This window comes from Phaseolus vulgaris, chromosome 8 (genome assembly GCF_051622355.1).
Source record: "Phaseolus vulgaris cultivar YP4 chromosome 8, ASM5162235v1, whole genome shotgun sequence".
In the NCBI taxonomy this organism is placed as follows: Eukaryota; Viridiplantae; Streptophyta; class Magnoliopsida; order Fabales; family Fabaceae; genus Phaseolus; species Phaseolus vulgaris.
In genome coordinates, this window is record NC_143505.1 from 11066640 (window position 1) to 11089097 (window position 22458).

The 22458-nt window shown below is 33.9% G+C and overlaps 2 protein-coding genes across 6 annotated transcripts; both read left to right on the forward strand.

Moving 5' to 3' along the window:
- Positions 1–672: 672 nt before the first annotated feature.
- Positions 673–4896, forward strand: LOC137823381 (uncharacterized). Its single transcript, XM_068628487.2, has 6 exons — positions 673–1011; positions 1175–1321; positions 1414–1525; positions 2358–2472; positions 2833–3783; positions 4368–4896. Exons 2-6 carry the CDS (start codon positions 1195–1197, stop codon positions 4590–4592), a joined length of 1530 nt encoding a protein of 509 aa, XP_068484588.1. The 5' UTR covers positions 673–1011; positions 1175–1194; the 3' UTR covers positions 4593–4896.
- A 5709-nt stretch (positions 4897–10605) lies between these two features.
- Positions 10606–21756, forward strand: LOC137823380 (Protein kinase superfamily protein). 5 transcript variants are annotated; one of them, XR_016514721.1, is made up of 6 exons: positions 10606–11287; positions 12185–12288; positions 12401–12611; positions 12807–13044; positions 13899–14422; positions 21126–21756. XR_016514721.1 is itself a non-coding variant. In XM_068628485.2 (6 exons), the coding sequence occupies exons 1-6, from the start codon at positions 11212–11214 to the stop codon at positions 21483–21485; spliced, it is 1140 nt and encodes a 379-aa protein (XP_068484586.2). In that variant the 5' UTR covers positions 10754–11211; the 3' UTR covers positions 21486–21756. The 5 variants fall into 5 exon arrangements, 1 of the variants encoding a protein (XP_068484586.2); XR_016514723.1 differs by having other exon boundaries at positions 10733–11287; positions 13899–15486; XR_016514722.1 differs by having other exon boundaries at positions 10733–11287; positions 13899–15468.
- Positions 21757–22458: the final 702 nt, after the last annotated feature.

Consider the following 22458-nt stretch of genomic DNA (forward strand, 5'->3'; position numbering starts at 1 on the left):
GTCTATTTTTGAAAGAAATTTTGTTTTGTATTTTATATGTTTAAGAGCGTATTAATTATCACCCTTTTAAGAATATTTCCCGCACTTATTATTATTAAAAATGATGGTAAAACTCGTATTAAAAATTCAAAAAATATTTTAAATATAAATGAATATATTAATTATATTTATCTTCTTAAAGAAATAGATACGAAAAGAAAAGATTCTTAAAAACGTGTATAATTATAATCTTTCTTATAAGATGTAAAGAGCATTGTTTTTGTTTGGTAACATTTCTTCCATTAATTAAATAATAATAATCTTTAGATAACATTTTTCTTCTTTGAAGACACGGGGTGTCTGTAATTGCTCATTGAATTTAATTTTCTACCAAATTATCCCAATACAACTATCATAATTAATATCATAAATTTAAAATTTGAGTCTCATAAAACACTTCATTAAAACATGTTAGGCATTATATTAAGACCCAAAAACATAAAAATAAAAAATAAATTTTTAATTTATGAATTGGAGATGAAGCATTTTGCGTTTAATTTTCTACCATTTCAAACAAATTTTCTGGAGTGGCAGCATTGTCATTAGCCTCAAAACCAGTGGACAAACTTTAGTAATAAAGCAAAAATAGAATTAAAGCAAAATGTTTTAATAAAAGGCATTAATTGTGTCAGCGAAACAAATAAATAAACCTTACAGAAATTGAATTCAAATCTTTTGTTTTTAGTATTACTTGTCTTCCGTTTTCAAACATCTGAATGCCAACCAGACAAAGTTGCACAGCAACTGCAACTGCAACTGCAACGTCCAACCTTGTCAAGGCACTTCATCAATCACCAAATCAAACGTTTTGAATAAAAATAGGTTCTTCTTCTTCCAACGCAAACAAACACCACTCAATCCTCCTTCTCCACGTGACTCAACTCTTCATTCAACAACACTAGCTCAGTTCTTAGCTTCAGCTTATTGGAGAAATTTTCTGTGCTGACCCATTTTTTATTTCCTTGCGTAACGGTAATTAATAATTGTTGAGTGCCTTTTTACCACACCCTTTTGGATCATATTTCATCATCTCAATTTTTAGGCTTTCAATCATTAAAAGTCTGAGGCTTTGGTGATTTGCACTTGGTTTTTGGCTTGAAGGGATGATCTAAGTGTGATTTTTTTTTGCATCTAGAGAGAAGAGAAGCTGAGGTGATGGTGATGAAGGAGAGAGATGAAGAGCTCTCTTTGTTCCTCGAGATGAGGAGGAGAGAGAAAGAGAATGAGAAAAACAGCCTTCTTCTCCTTCAAAACTCTGAAGAACTTGATTTGTCCAACCTGGGTATGTTTTTCTCGTATCACGTTTTTTGTCGCACTTGTTATGTTCTATAATCCATTGACGATGCCTTTCTGTGTCATGTTATTTGACTGCAGAATCCAATCATGGGGGCTCCATGAATTCTAAGATCGTGTCTTCGGTGCCACCAAGGAAGAATGGGGTTGAAGAGTTCTTGAATTCAGAGAATGACAAGTCTGACTATGAATGGTAATTTTCGACTTCAACTTTTGATTGCTGGTGGGGTGCTTGATTTGGACTTGTGAGTTTATAGATCTTGAATATTCTCATTAATTGAACTAAGGTTTTCTTGAGCATTTGATTTTGTGTATAATCGGATGCAGAGAAATTCTTCAAGTCTAGATGTAAGCAGTCATAATAGTAAAAGTGAAACTCCATGATTCGCGAATTTTTTAGAATGATTAAAGTGCATGGTTGAGTTTTTCGGCTGTCCCCATTCGAAGCTGAAAAGTTTTTTATCCTCTTCAATTTTGTCAATGACAAGTTCTGGTTACACCTCTAATCAACGATCCAGGATAAATAATTTTTAATTAACTTGTTTCTTAGATATTTTATCTGTTGATCACACTCTCCTTGCAATTAATGGAGTTTTGTAATTTCCAATTTTAGTACATGCTTGAATATGTGCTGAATGTTTCTCCTAAGAAAAAAATCATTAGCATCAAATTATACTTTGCACGTCTACTCTCGTGACACTGATGCCACGTTCACAGAAAGAAAATCCATGAGCACCTTAATCTAAATCTTTTATGATTTCAAATGCAAACCTTTAGTGGAGGAATCAGAAATGAAGTCAATATTTTTTGCAGAGTGTATTCATCCTTTCGTTTATTGGACTTTTCTGGTTTGCTATTCTATAGCAATTACCTACATACCGAAAAGAACCAAGTTGCATAACACATATATTAGCAACAGTCATACTGTTTGTATTTTACCTCATTCCTAGTTTCTGCATCTTATTACATTACCATTTTGGTCCATCAGAATTACATTGTATTGACTAGAACTTTTCTGTTATCAGGCTTCTTGCGCCACCAGATGCACCTCTTTTTCCTACTTTAGAGAAAGAGTCACAAATATCAGTGAAGAGTGAACAGGAGACTCGTAATGCTCGTCCAACAGCTTTGAAACCCAGGGTAAGCACCATTGTATATGATTTTTAGATGTTGTTAAACCTTATCAATTGGTTGGATGCACATACACATACACATAGCATAGACTTTGTTTCACAATTCTTTCTGTTATTAGTTAAAATTTATTTAAAGTTACAAAATCATATGTAAAATTCATTAAATAAGAAGTAAGACTCATCATTTTTTGTGATTTCTTATAAATTTGAACTAATAATAAAGCATTGTTCAAAATACTGTTTTAGAGACTATGTTGCTAGCATCTTGCTTTCAGTTGCTAGTAATATATTCTTCTTTTGTGGTAGGTTTAAATTTAATTGATAAAATACTTGCCACTTTCTTCTTATGTTGTATCCTGTATCGCAGGTGTCTAATATCCAAGCAGAACCTGCTTCAAGAAGCAATATAGTTTCTAAGCATCACGCATCAATGCCAGGAATAGGTTCTTTCACATCTGGTAGGAGACCTTCATCATCTGGAGCTCCAACCTCAGCCACTTCAAGATCTTCAACCCCCTCTGGAAGGCCAACATTACCTTCAACAGCCAAATCCTCTAGGCCCTCTACACCTATCTCCAGGGCTACCTTAACATCTGCAAAGTCATCAGTTCCACCAGTGAGATCTTCCACTCCTTCAAGATCCACTTCCAGGTCCTCAACACCTACTAATACAAGGCCTTCCTTGGCACCCCCTAAGACATCTCAAAGATCAGCAACACCAACTCTTAGATCATCAACTCCATCAAAGGCATTTGGAGTATCTGCTCCTACTAGGCCTTCATCAGCATCAAAGGCACGCCCTGGCCCTGCAGTTGCTAAGAATGTGGTGCAATCACGTGGCAGCTCTCCATCGGTGAGATCTAGACCCTGGGAACCCTCACAAATGCCTGGTTTCTCACATGATGCTCCTCCAAATTTGAAGACATCATTGATAGATAGACCAGCTTCAGCCACTAGGACTAGGCCTGCAGCGCCAAATTCTAGATCATCTTCTGTTGAGCCCAGTAGCAATGGAAAATCTAGGAGGCAGGCAAGTACCCCTTCCAAAGGAAGAACATCAACAGGGTTGGTCCACAATAATCACACCTCTATGCAAGTTTTGAGCAGAGCTCGTTTCACTGATGCTAATGATGAAAGCCCAGTTGTGATTGGGACAAAGATGGTTGAGAGAGTAGTGAACATGAGGAAGCTGGCTCCCCCAAAACATGATGACCATCATTCTTCTCGTGACAATGCTTACGGAAAATCTTCTTCTGGTACCTCTGGATTTGGAACTACTCTTTCAAAGAAGTCTTTGGATATGGCAATGAGACATATGGTATGCCTTCCATTTATTCAATGTTTGATCTGAAGTTAATTAGCTTATGAAGTTTTAATTGATGAATACAATATCATGAGAAAGATATTAATGCTTACTGATGCTTAACCTTGATGTATATATGCCTTGAAGTAAAAGCCGGTAACTTCAATACTTATTTCTGTTCTTTACATGTCAATAGCATTTGGCATGTCCATATACCCATGTTTAGTATAAAATAGGAAATGATAATCAATAAACTTACACTTTGATTGTATAATTATATACTCGTCCTTCTAAGACCGATGAAAAGTTTGGATTTTTTAAGGAAAATTTATTCATGCACGATATTAAGTAACAGAGTGAATATATAAATACATTTGAGATATATTGCAAGTACAATACAACTTGCAATAAAATGTTGACAAAGACAAAGATTGCTGAGTATCTGAATTAGATAACAGTTTTAAACAGCACTTAAAGTGTATCTGAATTCGAACTGTGCAATAAATAATGTATACACTGATGTTACATAAACTTGGAATAATTCACTTGTGTTTCAAATTAGGCAAGTTACAAGTGTGTGCTTGGTTTCTCTTCCACAGGACATAAGAAGAAGCATCCAGGGCAATCTGCGCCCTCTTGTAACAAGCATTCCAGCTTCCTCTATGTATAGTGTGAGATCAGGTAGTTCCTCAAAGAGCAGGACAATGAGTGTTTCTGATTCCCCACTTGCCACAAGCAGCACTACCAGCTCTGAACCAAGTGTAAATAACAACTCCATGTCTTATGGAAGTGAGATTGAAGAAAATGATTTTGGAAGTGAATGATGAGTCCATGATGGTTAGGCATGATCATTACTGTTCTAGCCACTTTATTTGTATGTGGAACGACAAACAACACAGATATTCATGTGATACCATGTTTCCAAATAGATGTGCTAGTGAAGAAAGTTTGTAGTATAGTAGACATTGTCTCTTTGCCTACTAGAGTTCTAAAACAGTACAAGTGTGCATGGAGAGATTTTATGAGCTTTATCGTAGGAAAGCACTTAAGCATGTTCGTGTCACGAGGATTGTTTGTACCGAACCTTGAACTACCGATTGACAATCTCGTTCAATTTTTACTCACCAACTCTAGTACACTTGCTCTGTTTGGTTTAAGAAGGAAAAAAAGAAAGAAAGTAGAAAACGAGATATTCCTTTAGATTTTTAGGTTCAAATATAGTTTAAATTCTTGTAATATAGTTTTACCTTTTATGTTTTTTTTATTTGGCATCTTTTAGTGGATTTTTATTTTGTTACCATTATTATTGAATTTTAGTCACTTGAATTAAACCAAATTCTAGTCTGATTCTTCGAACTACCAAACCAATTGGTTTATTCTTCCTCCATCTCAACGATACATGAACATCCATACTAAAAACAAAAGACTAAAATATTCTCCTTATACTCTTTGAGAGGAAGAAAAAGAAAAGAGAGAATGTAAAACGTTGAGTTTGGTGGAGAATTTGTTTTAGAAGGTACATATGTTATGGAAAGCTTGTTCTAGATATAATGTTCCAAAATATATTTCATATGTTCTAGAAAGTTTGTTATGAAAAGCTTGATCCAGGAAAACTTATTTTGAAAAACTTGTTACGAAATACATTTAAGATGATTGGGAAAGTCTATTTTAGATATCTTATTCTGAAAATCTTATCATGGAAATTTTGTTCCAGAAATCATGTTCTGGAAATTTTAAGCCAACCAATTTTATCGGGTTAATGCAATTTGACAATTCTAAGTTTTCAAAGTGATCCCAAACTATTGATCAAATAAATTTGTAGTAAAGATAATAAATAAATTCTTGTCTTGTGAATATTTTTATATATTAAGGATGATAGTATAAATTATTTTTTATGATAGTATAAATTATTTTTTATCCATTTGTAAAAGGGGGTGGAGATAGATATTATATTGTTTGTGTTTGTACCTACTCACTATTTTTTGTTATTGTATATTCTCTTAAATGTTCTTTCAAAAAAACATTGTGATAGTAACTAAAGAAAGAACAAAGACAAATGAAAAGAAAGAAGAAAAGAATTTTAGATATTAATCTTAATACGAAGTCCTAAGATGAAATGTATGACTATATATATATATAATATTGTTTAACATTTCCCAAACTCATGATGCATTAGCAATAAACATTGAGAGTTTGTTAGTTAAAAAATAACAACGCTTAAAGAATGAGGTTTTGTAAATAAATAAACAGTATGTATATTTGAAGAAATGAAAGACATGTTCCATATTGGAGATAATAGGATTGAAATGACAATTAATTCAATATGTTTTGTGTGCTTATGAAAGAGTTTTGAGTTATTTGAGTAACACTCTTGTTGACACAATCATATAGGGGTTAATCCAAAAAGAGAAACATCCATGTCAAAAAGAAGCCAATGCAACCAAACTACATTAATGGTAGCTAGATTCATGACACGATATTAAACTTCAGTAGAGAACGAGAAACAATATATTGTTTCTTACTCATACAAGAGATAAGAAAGTCTCATAGAAAAATGAAAAAACTTTAGTAGACTTATGATGAATAAGGTCATCAACCCAATAAGCATCAAAATAAGCACACAACTCTAAGAAAGATGATCAGAAAAAAAGAAGACTATGAAATTGAGTACAATGAAGATATGTAATGTAACACCCAGACTATTACATAAGTAATTGTTATTTAATTAGAAATTGGCAGTACATCTTTTTCCTGTAATAGGATTTTCTTATGAAGAACATTAATCATAACATAACCTTGTATATACATGTGTGTGTAGGTGCATGTGTGAGTCCATATTTATCAACATTTTATATCTTTATAACTATTTATAGTATATTACAAACATATATAAGTGTTGTACAATAATAAGAGTTCTATATCAAAATAAAAGACTATCTATATATTTAATATATCTTAAGAAGATTGTAGAAAATAGGAAAAACACAAGAAAATGGTTTAATTGTATTTTAATATATTTTTAAATTTTGTCATAGATATCATCTGATGAGGATAATTCAGACAATAATGTTATAAAATAGAAGATATGTCACGATGACTTTCTTAATAAAAATTACATCTAATGAAATATGTCAGATGTAGCCATTCATTTAACAAAATCACTTGTTTAAAGGAATTTTTGAACTCATTTTTATATTGAATCTCCCTCTTAGATTAGTTCAGACAATAATAAAAGCAAAGTAGAAGAGATAAAAGGGATAATGCATTGAAACTATTGTTTTTCTTATGAACAAAACTCCTAGTCCTATTTTAAATAATAAATCTCCATATGAAATCCTATATAAAAAAATTCTTAACTACTTTGATTTCAGGATTGTTTTGAACTTTATGTTATCCTTGTACTCTTCTACCTAGCCGGCCCAAATTTAGTCCAAGAGCCACTACCGCCATTTTCATTGGATATCCTATTGGGTACAAAAGATACAAGTTGTTTGATCTTGTCATTCATCAAAATTTCATATTTAAGGATTTTAAGTTTTATGAAAGCATTTTTCCTTTCAACACTAATAGCTCACCAATTAATATTTATGATGTTTTCGACAATCTTGTCACAGTGTCCTCACTCCTCTTGTTGTTGTCTTTAATAATCCTACTCCAACAACTACTTTAAATCACCAATTGCCTCTTATAACTGAGTCACAACAACTTAACCCATACATATTCACAGGTCCAGTACTATCACCAATTCTCCATAATATCTCACTGATTATCACTACTTGTCCCAACACTCTTTACCCAATATAAGACTATGTTAATTACTCCAAGCTTTCCACGTCATACACTCATTATATATGTCAAATATCTATCCATTATGAACAACAAACATATAAAGAAGTCATTAAATTCCCTAATTGAAAACGTGACATAGAAGATGAACTTGCTGCCATGGAGATGAATAACACTTGGTCTATCATCCATCTATCTACCTACTAGTAAAAAGCCTATTAGCTGCAAGTGGATTTTCAAGCTCAGACTTATGGCATTGTTGTCAAACATAAATCAAGGCCGGTGGCACGTGGCTTCAAACAATAATATGGGTTTGATTTTTAGGAAACACTTCCCCCTATTGCAAAGATAACTAACTTGGGATTTCTTCTCTCCCTGATTGTATCACATCATTCATGTTTGGCTCAACTGGATATCAACAATGTCTTCCTCAATGGTGATCTTTGAAGAAGATATTTTTATGCATATTCTTCAAGGATACAATAATCACTTTACAACAACATCAACGACACATTTTGTCTACAAATTAAACAAGTCAGTTTATGGCCTAAAGCAAGCCTCTAGAAGCTTGTTCAAAGAAATTCAGTACTACTCTTATTTCTTATGGCTTCAAACAGTCAAAAAGTGAATATACTTTATTCACCAAAGGAATTAACTGCACCTTTGTAGTTGTTTTTGTCTATGTTGATGACATCATCATCATTAGTCCTAACCCCGTGAAATTATCAATACCAAAATCATGTTGCAAGATAACTTGAAATTGAAGGATCTAGGAGATTAAAATTCTTTTTTTGGTTTGGAATTCTCAAAATCTCAAACAAGTATATTGTGTCAAAGGGAAAAAGACACATTGTTAGCAAATCTTTAACTAAGGCAAAATATAGGTCGTTGACTTATATTTCTGGTGAAATAGTTTGGTTAAGAAATTTGTTAGGTGAATTCAATATTACAACATCTTATGTTGTTGTTTATTGTGATAACAAAATTGTTATTCATATGGCTACTAACTCTACTTATCATGAAAAAAAAAACAAATATTTTGAGATTGACTTGTATTACATTCAAAAATAAGTTGACAAAGATACACTCAATCTGTTTCATGTCAAAAAAATACATCATCACCTGACATCGGAATTAAAAGTATTTTTCTCCCTAATAGAGGTATTAAGTTTTGTTATTTTTTTTTTTTCTGTGCATTTCTATTTAGTCATAAAAACTCTATTGTATATCAATTTTATAGTATAATTTGTCATGTCAATAATATGAGATCAATTTTCTTCTTTTTTGTTTTTTCCTATGTGTTTTGATACTCTTGTGGTTTTTAACTAAACTAATTAGCATGGTGTGTTTCTCATAGTGGAATAATGCTACGATGTTCTTCTTGCTAATTATAATGTTACTGAGAATAAAGGACCACCTTAGGTTTCATTTTGGCATTTCCATTTAAAAAGTTGTATTTCTTTTGGGAATTTTCACCCTTTTTAGTTTTAAAGTAATAATTATTTTATTTTACTAGAAATTTAAAAGATAAATCCTTTTAAGAAAAATTAATCCACGCATGCCATTATTCACAAAAGTTTTAAACGTAACTTTGATTTTCAGTTGGAATAGAATTTAACATTTGTTTGATTTATTGTAAAAGAATTACTTTCATAATTTCCTCTTTAAGATGAGTGCAATGGAGAACCAAACACCCCTGGTCTGATCTGAAAGAAGTATAGAAACAGAGTTCTATGTTTTCTCTCTATCTCATTTTCTTTTTTTTCTTTTTTTTTCCTGAATTCTGACTTATCCTTTATTTGAATTAGAAAATAAATTTGAGATTATTTAAAGGAAAAATGTGAAAAAAGTTAAGTTACTTGAATTAAGATGAATAGAAAAGAAAGTGAATAAAAAGTTTATAAAAATTTGTGAATGATGTAACGAGTGTGATTGAAATTGTATTGTTTTAATGAAAAAATTGTATGATTATAAAGATAATAATAATTATGAATAAAATAATTTGTTTAATTTCAAATTTAAATTTAGGACTAAGGTTGGGGTTGCGGTTAGGAATAAGATAGTAGTTAGAGTTATGATTATGGCATGAGTCAGGGTTACGGTTGGGGTTAAAGGAAGAATAAGGATTAGAGTTAGGATTATGATTAGAATTAAAATTAAGATCATAATTAAAGTTAAGATTAGAGTTAGAATTAGGATTAGAGTTAGGTTAAAGATAGATTTAGAGTTATAGGTTAAGATTAGGGTTAGGATTAGAGTTAGGATTAGGAAATTAAAGTTAAATTTTAAATATTATTATATACATTTACTTTTTCTTATAAAAAATTATATCTACTTTTATTATATTATAATTATATTTTTATTATTAATAATATTTTTTTATTAATAATATTATTAAATACTTTTATTATGTAAATTTATTTAATATTTAATATTTATTTAATATTATTTTATTTTTATATTATATTATATAATATTTTATGTTAACTTATGTAATACTTTCCTTAATTTTTCGAAACGTCTATTAAGGGTAAAACTGTGACGGAGTTCCGAACTTTAAAACAGACAATACCTCTTATGTAGTGATTGATAGTGATGATATCTCAATAGACTTGAGATCAAACATTTTGTGATGATACGTTCAATAGTTTAATTTCACATTGCTTAAGAGTTAAGGTGAAAGATACTTTAAAGACAAAATTGTAATTAAGTTTAGAACTCGAAAGTGTTCAATGAAACTTGAGGTTGAAAGATAACATATAATAGTTTATATATTATATAATTAATTATTTAGAAAATATATATATATAATCATTGTGTGTGTTTTTTTTAATGGATTTCCATAATGAATTATCACCACATGTTTTTATTAGTTTGGTCCACAAAAATGAAGGATACCTAAAGTAACTCATCCACCTATGTGACTTTCTTAGCTTTTCTTCATGCAATAGTGATGAACCAGTTTTTGACTTTCCGTGTTTGCCAATCTACTTAAATTACTGGAAACAAACACATTTGATTATAGCAGATCTATCCAATACTAATCTGGATACAAAAGAGTGTTACTCATAATCTTGGTCTATTCACAACATCTAATCTTGGTCTATTCACAACATCACTCTCCCCGGTCGTGTATTAAATCCATTATTGTTTAGGAACAAAATAAAAATAATAGGAAAGCAAGAAAAAAAAAAGGACAGTAACATGTCTCTTTCACAGTTTAACCCCTACTTCTTTAGATCTTTGTTGTCCCTTCTCTCCGTTGATAGCTTCCTTGACCCTTCATTCATTTTCTATTTACTAAGCATTTATGGATTCACACGTTCCTTCCAACCCTGCAATACTCCTACCTCTAATAAACTATCAACGCTTTGGTCACCTTTCTCTGTGTGAGACTAAAAACCTTACATTTTCAACCTCTTTACGCCTCCATCAGTTGAAAAATTCTGGGTCTAACAGTGAGTCAAACCATGCTGTGAAGGCTTCCCCCCCTGCAGTGTATTCAAGTTTCCAACTTGCTTCTATGTTTTCCAAGGTAGTTGGCTTGAGTGTCTTGTTTTCATCCTTGGTGGTGGTTGATGTGTGAGATAAATTTGAAGGACAAATGTTGTTGGAAGGTTTAATGGGAGCTTAGGAGACTGGAGCCGGGGCATAGTCATGTTTTGTAATTGGTTTGATGCTTTGAATTGTTTTGGAAGGAGGGATGATCCTGCAAACCAGCCACATGAACAAGGTACTAAAAACTAGTATAGCTTTGAATTGCAGCATGGGTCAATTGTTTGTGCAAATTGAATAGGTTGTTGTCTTTGTAATTGTCATTATTCATACCTGCTGGTTCATCCTTCTCTCTCTTGCACCTTTCTATATGTTTCCTGCTGAAAGGGCTACATATGTGTTCTTACGAAGGTTGCAATTGCCCATTTATTGGTAGGAATGAAGGGATGATTTCTTAATACAGAAACTGCATTTTTGTGGAATGATTTTTCTTTTTTGTCTGTCATATTCCACAATTGAGAACCTGGAGACAACATCATATAAAATTGTTGCAGGTTCTTGAGTGAATTATGGCTAGTGGAAGATTGGATGGATGTTGCTATTAATTACCTTATGCTTTCAAAATTGATTTTGATGTACTGATTGGATAATTTTATTTAATTCCCCCAAGAAAGAAAAGGCTTGATCCTGGTTAATGATGTTTTGAATTATTATTATTATTATTATTATTATTATTATTATTATTATTATTATTATTATTTCGCTTGTTAATAGTGTTAAATTAAAAAAAAAACTAAGTTTTAGGATGTCATTTTGTGGTATAATTATTGATAGTTATTTTCTTTTTAGTTCTCACTCCCATGCAGAGTCAAAATGGCAAACATGGTCACAATTTGTAGATAGATTCTATGTTTATAACACACCAGGATCTATCTATTTCTGAAAATTATTAATTGAAGGTCAAACACCAGAAGAATTATCATTTATCTCTCTTAAACCACTTTAGTATCCCCAAGTCCTAACTTAATTGACTTGGACATATTTTCCCAAATCTGCATTCTTGATTTCTTTGTACTGTCTTTTTGAAAAATTTGAATCCTGTGATTTATTTAAGTTTATGTTTGTGATCCAACAGTGGTTGCAACTAAAAAGTTTAGCTTTAATTCATTGAGATCAGCAACAAAAGATTTTCATCCATCAAGCAAAATTGGTGGAGGAGGTTATGGAGTTGTCCACAAGGTGAGAGTCATGACTATCAGTTTTTATTTTCCTTCTTTTTTGTTTGTTCTAATGCTTGTCTGCTGGTTGTTTGTTCTAATGCTTGTCTGCTGGTTGTCATTAATATTTGCAGGGAGTTTTAAGGGATGGTACTCAGGTTGCTATCAAGTCTCTTTCTGTTGAGTCTAAACAAGGAACTTATGAATTTATGACAGAAATTGATATAATATCAAATATACGACATCCAAATCTTGTGGAACTGATTGGCTGCTGTATTGAGGATAGCCATCGAGTACTTGTTTATGAGTTTATGGAGAACAATAGCCTTGCAAGCTCTTTGCTTGGTAAATACTAGTACTATATATTTGGATATGATTCTTATACAAGTTTGATTAGTTTGAAAATTTTTAGTGACTTCCCTGTTTTGGTTTGGTTATGGATAATTAGGGGTTTGATAGTTGTTAATACTGCTTAAATAAACTAATCGAGGGGTTATTTATGAATTGATTTATGCTAACGCAAGGAGAACATTTTTACAGGTTCAAAAAGTAAATATGTTTCTCTGGATTGGCCAAAGAGGGCTGCTATTTGTCGTGGCACAGCTTCTGGTCTTTGTTTTCTTCACGAAGAGACTCAACCAAACATTGTTCACAGGGACATCAAGGCCAGTAACATATTGTTGGATGGGAACTTTAATCCGAAAATTGGGGATTTTGGTCTTGCAAAACTTTTTCCTGACAATGTCACCCATGTTAGTACTCGAGTTGCAGGAACTGTGTAAGCACAAGTATATCTATTAATATTTCCATTTATCTAACTGGTGCCAGAATTTTTCCTATTGATAATTGCTTGTATAAGTTTCAGCCTTTCTGTACTCACTGAACACCACTGTTAATCTCAAGACACATATTTTTGAAGGAAAAAATTATCAGTATTCTTAACTTCTATAGTTTCTCATGAATATTTGTAGACAATATTAATACTATTGAACCGAGATTAACTATGGGAACTGATAGTTGATAGTAGAAGAGTTATTAGGGATTGTGTATTATCATAATGTTTAATAATATCTATCTTGTTGGACGTTTTGGGTAGAAAGTTAGGAGCAGTTTCACTATTGAACATGTGGGTAGTAGGGTGTAGTGTAAAAATAAGTGTAATATACTATTTTCATTTTGTGATCATAGAATATTCTCTGTAGTAGACTTTTGTCTGGGACAGCAATTGTGTTTCTATACTGAGTGTGATTTTTGTGCTCAGATTTACATTCGACTAGTTTATCAATCAGTTGGTGTTCTATCAAGTTTTACAGAAAAACTCATGTGATTTCTATAATTTATTGAACAATAGTAATATGTGCTGAGATGTTATGTTTGACACAAAGTAGGATAGCAAATAGAATGGACAGTGAAGGGAGGCTTAAACTAAAAAGTAAGCTGTTCTGTGCAAAAGAAAAACCAAAAGTAACTGTCTGTAATTTCTTATGTTTGTTGGGCTAAATTAGCATCTTTGTAATATGGAAACGTAAGATATTTTATCCTTATCTCACTCATTTTATAGTTACATTGTGATAATTCTTTATAAGAGACTTGGCCATAATATTAAACCCAGTTTACCTTTTTCTGTTGCAGGGGATATCTTGCACCGGAATATGCACTTCTGGGGCAACTTACAAAGAAGGCAGACGTTTATAGTTTTGGGATTCTCATGCTTGAAATAATAAGTGGGAAAAGTAGTAGCAAAGCTGCATTTGAAGAGGACTGTTTGGTTTTGGTGGAATGGGTATATTTTGTTTATTCTCGAGTATGATTAATATTGATTTGATACAATGCATGCCAGGATCTTCTCTTATCTTCTTCAATTTCAAGATATATAGGAGCACATAAAGATAAATAAAGTCATAAATACTAGTAGATGCTTGAGAAGGGGGTTTAATTAAGCCCTACAAAACGTTATCTTGTATAACAAACTTAAAACTGAAACTTGACAAAGAATGCTGATAAAACTTTTAGCAGACAGGTAATTGATAAACCCAGAAAATCAGAGGCTTAGCAATATCAATTAAAATAAAGAAGATAGAAAGAGAAGGAGCTTGTGCAGCTGGTTTTATACTGGTTTGGCCAGGTTGGAACTTACATCCAGTCCCCAACAAGAGGTGAGATTCTCACTACTCACTACTCACTACTCAGCAGCAAGTATTGTTTGAGTTTTGGCCTATTCTGCCTAGTTACAGTATACCAGTTCACACACTCAGCACAATGGTTACTTACTAACCTACAATTTAGAACAGAAGTTAGAAATTTCAGCCTAACAGCATAGTTATCAGTAACGAGCATAGCAGTGTGGAGCAGCCTACACAGTTTGTGAACTGGAGCTAGAAGGAGGCTTTATGGAAAACCTATTTTTTCCCTCACAACAACATTGTTTTAGGGGATTTTTAGGGACAAGGTTGAAACTTCCCTACCCATTAATTTACAAAACTCTTAGTTGTATGCAGTTTTCCTTGTTTGATATCCATACTGTTTGACTAACACCCACCCATCTCCAACGTTATTTCTAGTAACACCCATTTCCCATTTCATTTGTCTAGTGTGAACTCTAAACTCTCTACTTCCTTTATTCTTTCCTCATTGCTTCACCCAACCTCACTTTTTACTGAATGCTTGTATTATGTTATGTATTTGAAATATGATTAGTCTTTTGATTTTTGTTTATTTCATTGACTTTTTTATTGTTATTTACTTGTATTTTTTTTGTAAAACCTATGACATTTTATTTGTTTATTACAAATATGTCACTAATTGGGTACTTTTTTTTTAAAAAAATGAGCATTTGTATGCATATTACAGTTGCCATCTTAATATGTGCTGTAGCATTTTGATAACTATGCCCCTAGGCTTTACAACACGAGTGAAATAAAGGCCTTACACTCTAAGGTGTTTTCTCACAAGAAGCATACTAGAGGATTTTGAATGGGCAGAGCAGCACATAGTTCTGGGTGCTATTTGTTCTTCTCTATTTTTTCTCTTATTGGATATTTAAAAATATTTGAGATCAGTGGCTTTGAGGCTGTCTCCCTGGTAACAGAACATTTTTTCAATTGAAGATTTTGTCCTCTAGAAAGATGGAGGATGTCCTGAATCATTTCCAATAGACCAGCCATCCAACCCTTATATGAAACCTTGAAGCACAGATTTTGGGGTAACAAACTTCTAGAAGGTTCTGGAACATTATAGATAGATATTTTTTGTCAGGATTTTTTTCTGATAGATTTCCCATGACTATCATCTTGTTAGCTATCTTATATCAGATTCATTTCAAGCATAAACTTGTTCAGTAATTCTGAGTGTTTATTTTAGGGTTCCTCAGCAGCTCATTGATGGCTTGCTTTCCAAAATCATTTAATTTATACATGAGAATCTTCCACTCTTTATAAGTTGAACTTCTTAAGGAACCTTCAAATCATTTCATAAGTTGACATAATGCATTCTGGATCATGTTGCTAAATTTGATATTAATTCTCCAAATCCTGTATTAAGAAGTTTTTGGCACAGATCAAGTATAGTTATTATCGTAGTCATTAAGGGCATTTTATTTTATCATTGCTTAGCATGGGTAGGTAAAGTGAGGATTCTTGAACTAACACTAAATCATCAGAAGTTGGATGTAGTAGCTTTACTTGTAAAACAAGCAATCACTCACTCACACTTAAATTCTCTCTAAAAGAAACACTCTTCTTGTAATTTTCTCTATTGTATTTCTTTCTGTGGTACATCTTACAAATGAGAGAGCATCCTTTTTATAGGCTTTAGGAAGCTCTTCTAGAAAGATCTACATTATGACCTTAAAATCCCACTAACAACATAATTAAAAACCCACTTACAACTTTTGACCTTTCACCTATCCAAACCCTCATTCTATAATATTCTAGTAACTTCTAATTTTAAAACCCACAAACTAACATTTAAAGTTTATTCAACAAAACTCCCCCATAAACTTAAATGTTTCTACTATCCATCATGCCAATCATCTTCTTGTATTTGTCGAAAAAGACTTTCGGTAGCGGTTTTGTGAAGATATCAGCAACTTGATCTTGACTTGCCACATGCACCAATTCCACACTTCCTTTCTTCACATGATCATGAATAAAGTGAAAACGAACGTCAATGTGTTTGCTTCTTTCATGGTTCACTGGGTTCTTTGCCAACTCAATTGCTGATTTGTTGTCAACTTGAATCACAGTTGCATCTAGTTGCTTTAGCTCCATCTTACTCAACAAGTTTCTCAGCCATATCGCATGACATACACACCAAGATGCTGCCACATATTCAGCTTCACACGTTGATAGCGTCATGATCGGTTGCTTCTTTGAAAGCCAAGAAAATGCTGTGTTGCCCATAAAGAATACATATCCCGATGTACTTTTTCGATCATCTATGTCTCCACACCAATCACTGTCAGAGTAACCCACCAACTTGTAATCTTCTGCTTTTGAGTAGAACAATCCAAGTGATACAGTACCTTGGATGTACCGTAGGACTCGCTTCAACGCCTTCCAATGTGAGTAAACTGGTTCCTCCATGAATCGACTTATTATGCCGACACTTAATGAAAGATCCGGCCTCGTGCATGTGAGATAACGAAGGCTTCCTACCAAACTCCGGTATCTACTTGCATCGACACGTTCTCCTCCATCGAACTTTGAGAGTTTTGCACCTGGTTCCATTGGTATTGATACTGGGTTGCAATTTTCCATCTTGTACTTCTTCAAAATCTCTTTTGCATATGTCTCCTGTGATACAAAAATACCCGTCTCTTTTTGTCTAACCTCCAAGCCAAGGAAAAACTTCATCAATCCCAAATCTGTCATCTCAAATTCCCGTCTCATTGTGCCCTTAAACTCTTCTATCATCTCATTATTGTTACCCATAAAAATGAGATCATCAACATAAAGAGCAACAAATATCATGTTACCTCCATTGTTCTTTGCGTAAAGAGCATGCTCGTAAGGACATTGCTTGAACCCGTTCTCCTTGAAGTATGTATCGATACGAGTATTGCATGCCCGCGGTGCTTGCTTCAACCCGTAAAGTGCCTTCTTCAATTTTAGCACCTTCTTCTCCTCTCCGATTTTCATGTACCCAGGTGGTTGTTCGATGTAGACTTCTTCTTCAAGCACACCATTCAAGAATGCCGACTTGACATCCATTTGAAATATCGGCCATTTAAATTGAGCCGCTTGGGAAATGAGCAATCGAATTGTCTCCATTCTTACAACGGGAGCAAACACCTCATCGTAGTCAATTCCCTCCTTTTGTTTGTATCCCTTCGCAACGAGTCGCGCCTTGTACCTCTCTATCTCGCCTTGAGCATTCATCTTTTTCTTGAATATCCACTTCACACCAATGGACTGACTTCCCTCTGGCAATTCTGTTAGCTCCCATGTGTTGTTGCGGTCAATCGTTTTAATCTCCTCATCCATGGCAGTTTGCCACTTCTTGTCTCGCACCGCCTCTTCAAAGCTGATATTTTCAGCATCTGCCAAAAGACATACTAGGTGTACCTCATTTGTCGAATCATACAAATCATGCAAACTTCGAATTTTAGGTTGTCGTGGTTCATCTTCATCATCGGTTGTTTCGGAATTTATACTTGTTGGTGATGATTCTCCAACTTCAATCATAACCTCTGAAGAATTGTTCCAATCCCACTCGCTTGCTTCATTTATTTGCACATCACGACTCACCGTCACCTTCTTGCTTATTGGATCAAGTAGCTTGTACCCTTTTGTCTTCTCATCATACCCAATAAAAACATACCTTTTGCTTTTGTCTTCGAGCTTCATTCTTCGTTGATCTGGTACGTGTGCATAAGCCACACTACCAAACACTTTGAGATGAGAAACTGTTGGCTTTTGTTCGCTCCATGCCTCTTGTGGTGTTTGATCATCTAACTTCACATGTGGACATCGATTTTGCACATAGATGGCGCATTGCACAGCTTCCGCCCAAAATTCCTTTGGCATCTTTTTGCTCTTAAGCATTGATCAAACCATGTCGAGAATGGTCCGATTCTTCCTCTCGGCCACACCATTTTGTTGAGGAGTGTATGGTGCAGTTAGAAATCGCCTTATGCCTTGCTCCTCGCAATACTCCATGAAAGCCGTTGAAGTATACTCGCCACCTCTATCAGATCGTACAACTTTGATCTGTTTATCAGTTGTCCTCTCCACCATCACCTTGAACTTTTTGAACATCTCAAATGCCTCGGATTTTTCTTTCAGAAAGTAAACCCAAGTTTTCCGTGAGAAATCATCAATGAAGGTAATGAAATACCTTTTACCGCTGAAGGACTCTGGAGTAATTGGTCCACATATGTCGGTATGAATCAATTCGAGAGGCTGCTTAGCCCAATATTGAGCCTTCTTTGGAAACGAGGTTCTCACATGCTTGCTGAGCACACATTCTTCACAAAATTTTCCCTCGTAGTCCATGTTGGGTAGCCCGTGCACCATATTCTTCTTCGCTAACTCTTTTAGGCCACCATGATGTAGGTGACCAAAACGGAGATGCCACAATGATGCCTTATCTTCTATGTTGACTTGCAAACATTTTTCTCGTATGCTTCTCAAATTCAGCTTGTACATCCGATTTCTTGCCATCTCGATTCGAGCAACCAAACGCCCTTTCTTGTCCTTCAAGTGTAGTAGCCGATCTTTCAAAAATATCGAGTAACCTTTCTCCGTGAGTTGTCCCATACTCAAAATATTGATCTTGAGGTCTGGTACGTAATAAACATCTTGGAGTGACCCAATTAAGCCATCATTTTGTAAGTAGCAAACTGTACCTCGGCCTTTGACCTCCACCTTTGATGCATCTCCAAATGAAACATGACCATCTTCAATCTTTTGCATATCTTTGAATAGGTACTCGTGACCGCACATATGGTTGCTTGCTTCTGAGTCGAGGTACCACAAAGTGTCATTGTTAATGTTGACTTCATCTTGAGCCATCAAGAGAACACCTTCATTTGTTTCGACTTCCAAGGCTAGGTTGGTTGTTTCTTCTATCTTTATATCAGCACGACAATCTTTTGCAAAATGCCCCACTTTACCACAATTGTAACATTTGTCAGAGTTACAATCCTTCGCATAGTGACCATATTTGTGACATTTGTAGCACTCGATGTTGGAATAATTCGATCGGCCGCCTCTTCCTCTACCACGTCCTCTTCCACGCCAATTTGGTTGGCTCGACTGTTCCTTCTCCTTATAGTACCCTTCATGGTTGCTGCCTTTTCCACCACGACCGTTTCCACGACTTCCACGACCACGCCCTCTATATTGAGAATTTTGATGATAGAGTACCTTTTCGTCTTTGATTGACGCCTTGGTTTGAAGTGTTTGCTCGAGTGTTTCCTTCTTCTTCTTCTTCTTTCGTTGCTCGTGTGCCTCGAGAGAACCGGCGAGCTCGTCGACTGTGAGCGTCGCAAGGTCCTTTGACTCTTCTATCGCGCACACAATACTCTCAAAATTGTCTGTTAATGTTCTCAAAATTTTCTCCACAACTCGTGCATCGGTCAGAGTTTCACCGTTTCGGTTGAGTTGATTCACCACAGCCTGTACACGCGTGATGTAGTTAGATACACTTTCTGACTCCATCATCTTCATGTTCTCCAACTCGCCACGCAGAGTTTGTAGACGCACTTGCTTAACTCGGTCAGCTCCTTTGAACACCTTCTCCAATATGTCCCATGCTTCCTTTGAAGTGGACGCACCAGCAATCTTCTCAAAAATTGCCTCATCAACAGCTCTATACAACATGTACAAAGCTGCCTTATCTTTCGATCGCGTCTCTTTCAACGCCTTGGTTTGAGCCGCCGTATAACCCGTGGTATTTGTTGGTTCTTCAAAACCTTCTTCGACCACCTTCCATGAATCCTGAGAACCGAGAAGAGCTTTCATTTGAATGCTCCAATTGTCATATTTGGTCGCCTTCGTTAACCGTGGTAGCGGTATTTGACCCGTCACATTCGCCATTGGCTCTTGATACCAAAATTGTAAAACAAGCAATCACTCACTCACACTTAAATTCTCTCTAAAAGAAACACTCTTCTTGTAATTCTCTCTATTGTATTTCTTTCTGTGGTGCATCTTACAAATGAGAGAGCATCCTTTTTATAGGCTTTAGGAAGCTCTTCTAGAAAGATCTACATTATGACCTTAAAATTCCACTAACAACATAATTAAAAACCCACTTACAACTTTTGACCTTTCACCTATCCAAACCCTCATTCTATAATATTCTAGTAACTTCTAATTTTAAAACCCACAAACTAACATTTAAAGTTTATTCAACATTACTATCACATCTTGTTTTCCTAGCCTAATAGGACTATCATTGTGAAGTTGAAATTTGTGGCTTCTCATGTATAATAGAGCCTCTTCCAAAATGTGATTTAATGCATGTATAGATGCTCAATCCTCCCTATAATCAATTGAACAGAGTTGATTAAATTATTTTGCTGGTATATGTGAGAATCTAATTAATAAAAGATAAGAAAATATTACATTGTGTGATATTAAACATTGCCTAGCCAAAAAAATCAAAATGCACAACACAATGAAACAACAACAAAAGTTCCCACTTAATGAGGTTGGTTATATGGATGGTGCAACACCATTCAGCACTCTTAAAGATCAGATTTTCAGATAAATTAGTTATCATGAGATCTCTCTTAACAACTTCCTCCAGTGTCTTTCTTAGTCTATTGATGTTACCTTTTTTATTATTGTTGATCATAAAAAAATAGCAGAAATATATTCATTTCTCCTAATTCATCACCATTCATGCATGCAGGCTTGGAAGCTGAAGGAAGAAAATAGGCTTCTAGACCTTGTTGATTCAGAACTAAGTGAGTATGATGAGAGTGAGGTGTATCAGTTCCTTGTGGTGGCTCTATTTTGCACCCAATCAGCTGCTCAGCATAGACCAAGCATGAAACAAGTATTGAAAATGCTTTCCAAGGAAGTTCATCTTAATGAGAAGGCATTGACTGAGCCTGGAATATACAGATGGCACAGCACTGGAAAAAGGGGTGGTTCTTTGAATGAGACATCATCTCAGGCAATCAAGTACAGAAAAACTGAAAATCCACATGAAGCAGCTTCAACCCACTTTAGTGGTACAGATATTATGACAGATATGCTCCCAAGATGATGAAATGGTTGCATGTGCACCTGGTGTTACGTAACATAATAGTGGAATGTGATAATATTTATCATTGTAGTTTTTAGGAATAAGATCAATGTGTTTCCAAAGGGAAATATAAGATCATGGAAGGAAAGGCCTTCTTTCATCAACATGTATATGTGTGTGTGTGCTTTATGCATATTTCCACTTTGCTATTTATTTCTTTCTGTTCTTAATAGTATGATAATAGTCTTGTTTCTTATCTTTTTTATGCAGTGTTTAAATTTTTTTCTTTTTACATTGTTTATTGTTTATTAGATGCACTATACCACTGTACAGTGTTTCTAGGGAGTATAAGTGTGAAACACGTGTTACATGTTATGGGAAAATTTGGTATTAGACGTTTTTGTGAAACAAGATGTTATGTTGTTAAAGACTTAAAAATGTTGATTACATTGTGAGCAATTATTTACTGTATTGAGAGAGTAACAATTGAATTAATGTATGTGGTGGATGTTTCTTGTACTAATGAATTTCTCCTTTAATTTCACAACATTTATATTGTTTGTATTTATTTAATTAGCTAATTTATTAAACTTTTTAAAATAAAAGATCAGCAGCTTAGATGTTTTCAATTAAACAGGTTTTTTTTTAAAAAAGTCTTGACTTAATTAACAAATTGACCCAGCCTAACTTGTCTTTTGCGTGATAAGCTTTACTTTACTTAAAGAAGAGTTCACAAGATTTATTTTGATTCCATCAATTTTCACCTTTATTGGACTTTTTGTTTAAATTATAAATTTTAAGTAAGGGAGATAAAAATAATAATAAACACTAATATTATATTATTTAAGACATATTAATACGAAGGTGGCCACAGCAAACCAAGAAAATTCATTGTGACTCAAATAAAGAAGATGAAGATAGCACCTACGAAAAGGATAAAATCAGAAAAGGAAGAGAAGAGAGAAAACAAGGAGAGAAAGAACAACATATGTAT

What these genes read in the sequence shown, in the direction of transcription:
- LOC137823381 (XM_068628487.2), top strand. Translation starts at nt 1,195, where the DNA reads ATGGTGATGAAGGAGAGAGATGAAGAGCTCTCTTTGTTCCTCGAGATG. An exon ending in GACAAGTCTGACTATGAATG is followed by an intron (nt 1,526 to 2,357) that starts GTAATTTTCGAC and finishes TTCTGTTATCAG; the next exon opens with GCTTCTTGCGCCACCAGATG. An exon ending in ATATGGCAATGAGACATATG is followed by an intron (nt 3,784 to 4,367) that starts GTATGCCTTCCA and finishes TCTCTTCCACAG; the next exon opens with GACATAAGAAGAAGCATCCA.
- LOC137823380 (XM_068628485.2), top strand. Translation starts at nt 11,212, where the DNA reads ATGTTTTGTAATTGGTTTGATGCTTTGAATTGTTTTGGAAGGAGGGAT. An exon ending in AAACCAGCCACATGAACAAG is followed by an intron (nt 11,288 to 12,184) that starts GTACTAAAAACT and finishes GTGATCCAACAG; the next exon opens with TGGTTGCAACTAAAAAGTTT. An exon ending in GTTTGGTTTTGGTGGAATGG is followed by an intron (nt 14,050 to 21,125) that starts GTATATTTTGTT and finishes TCATGCATGCAG; the next exon opens with GCTTGGAAGCTGAAGGAAGA.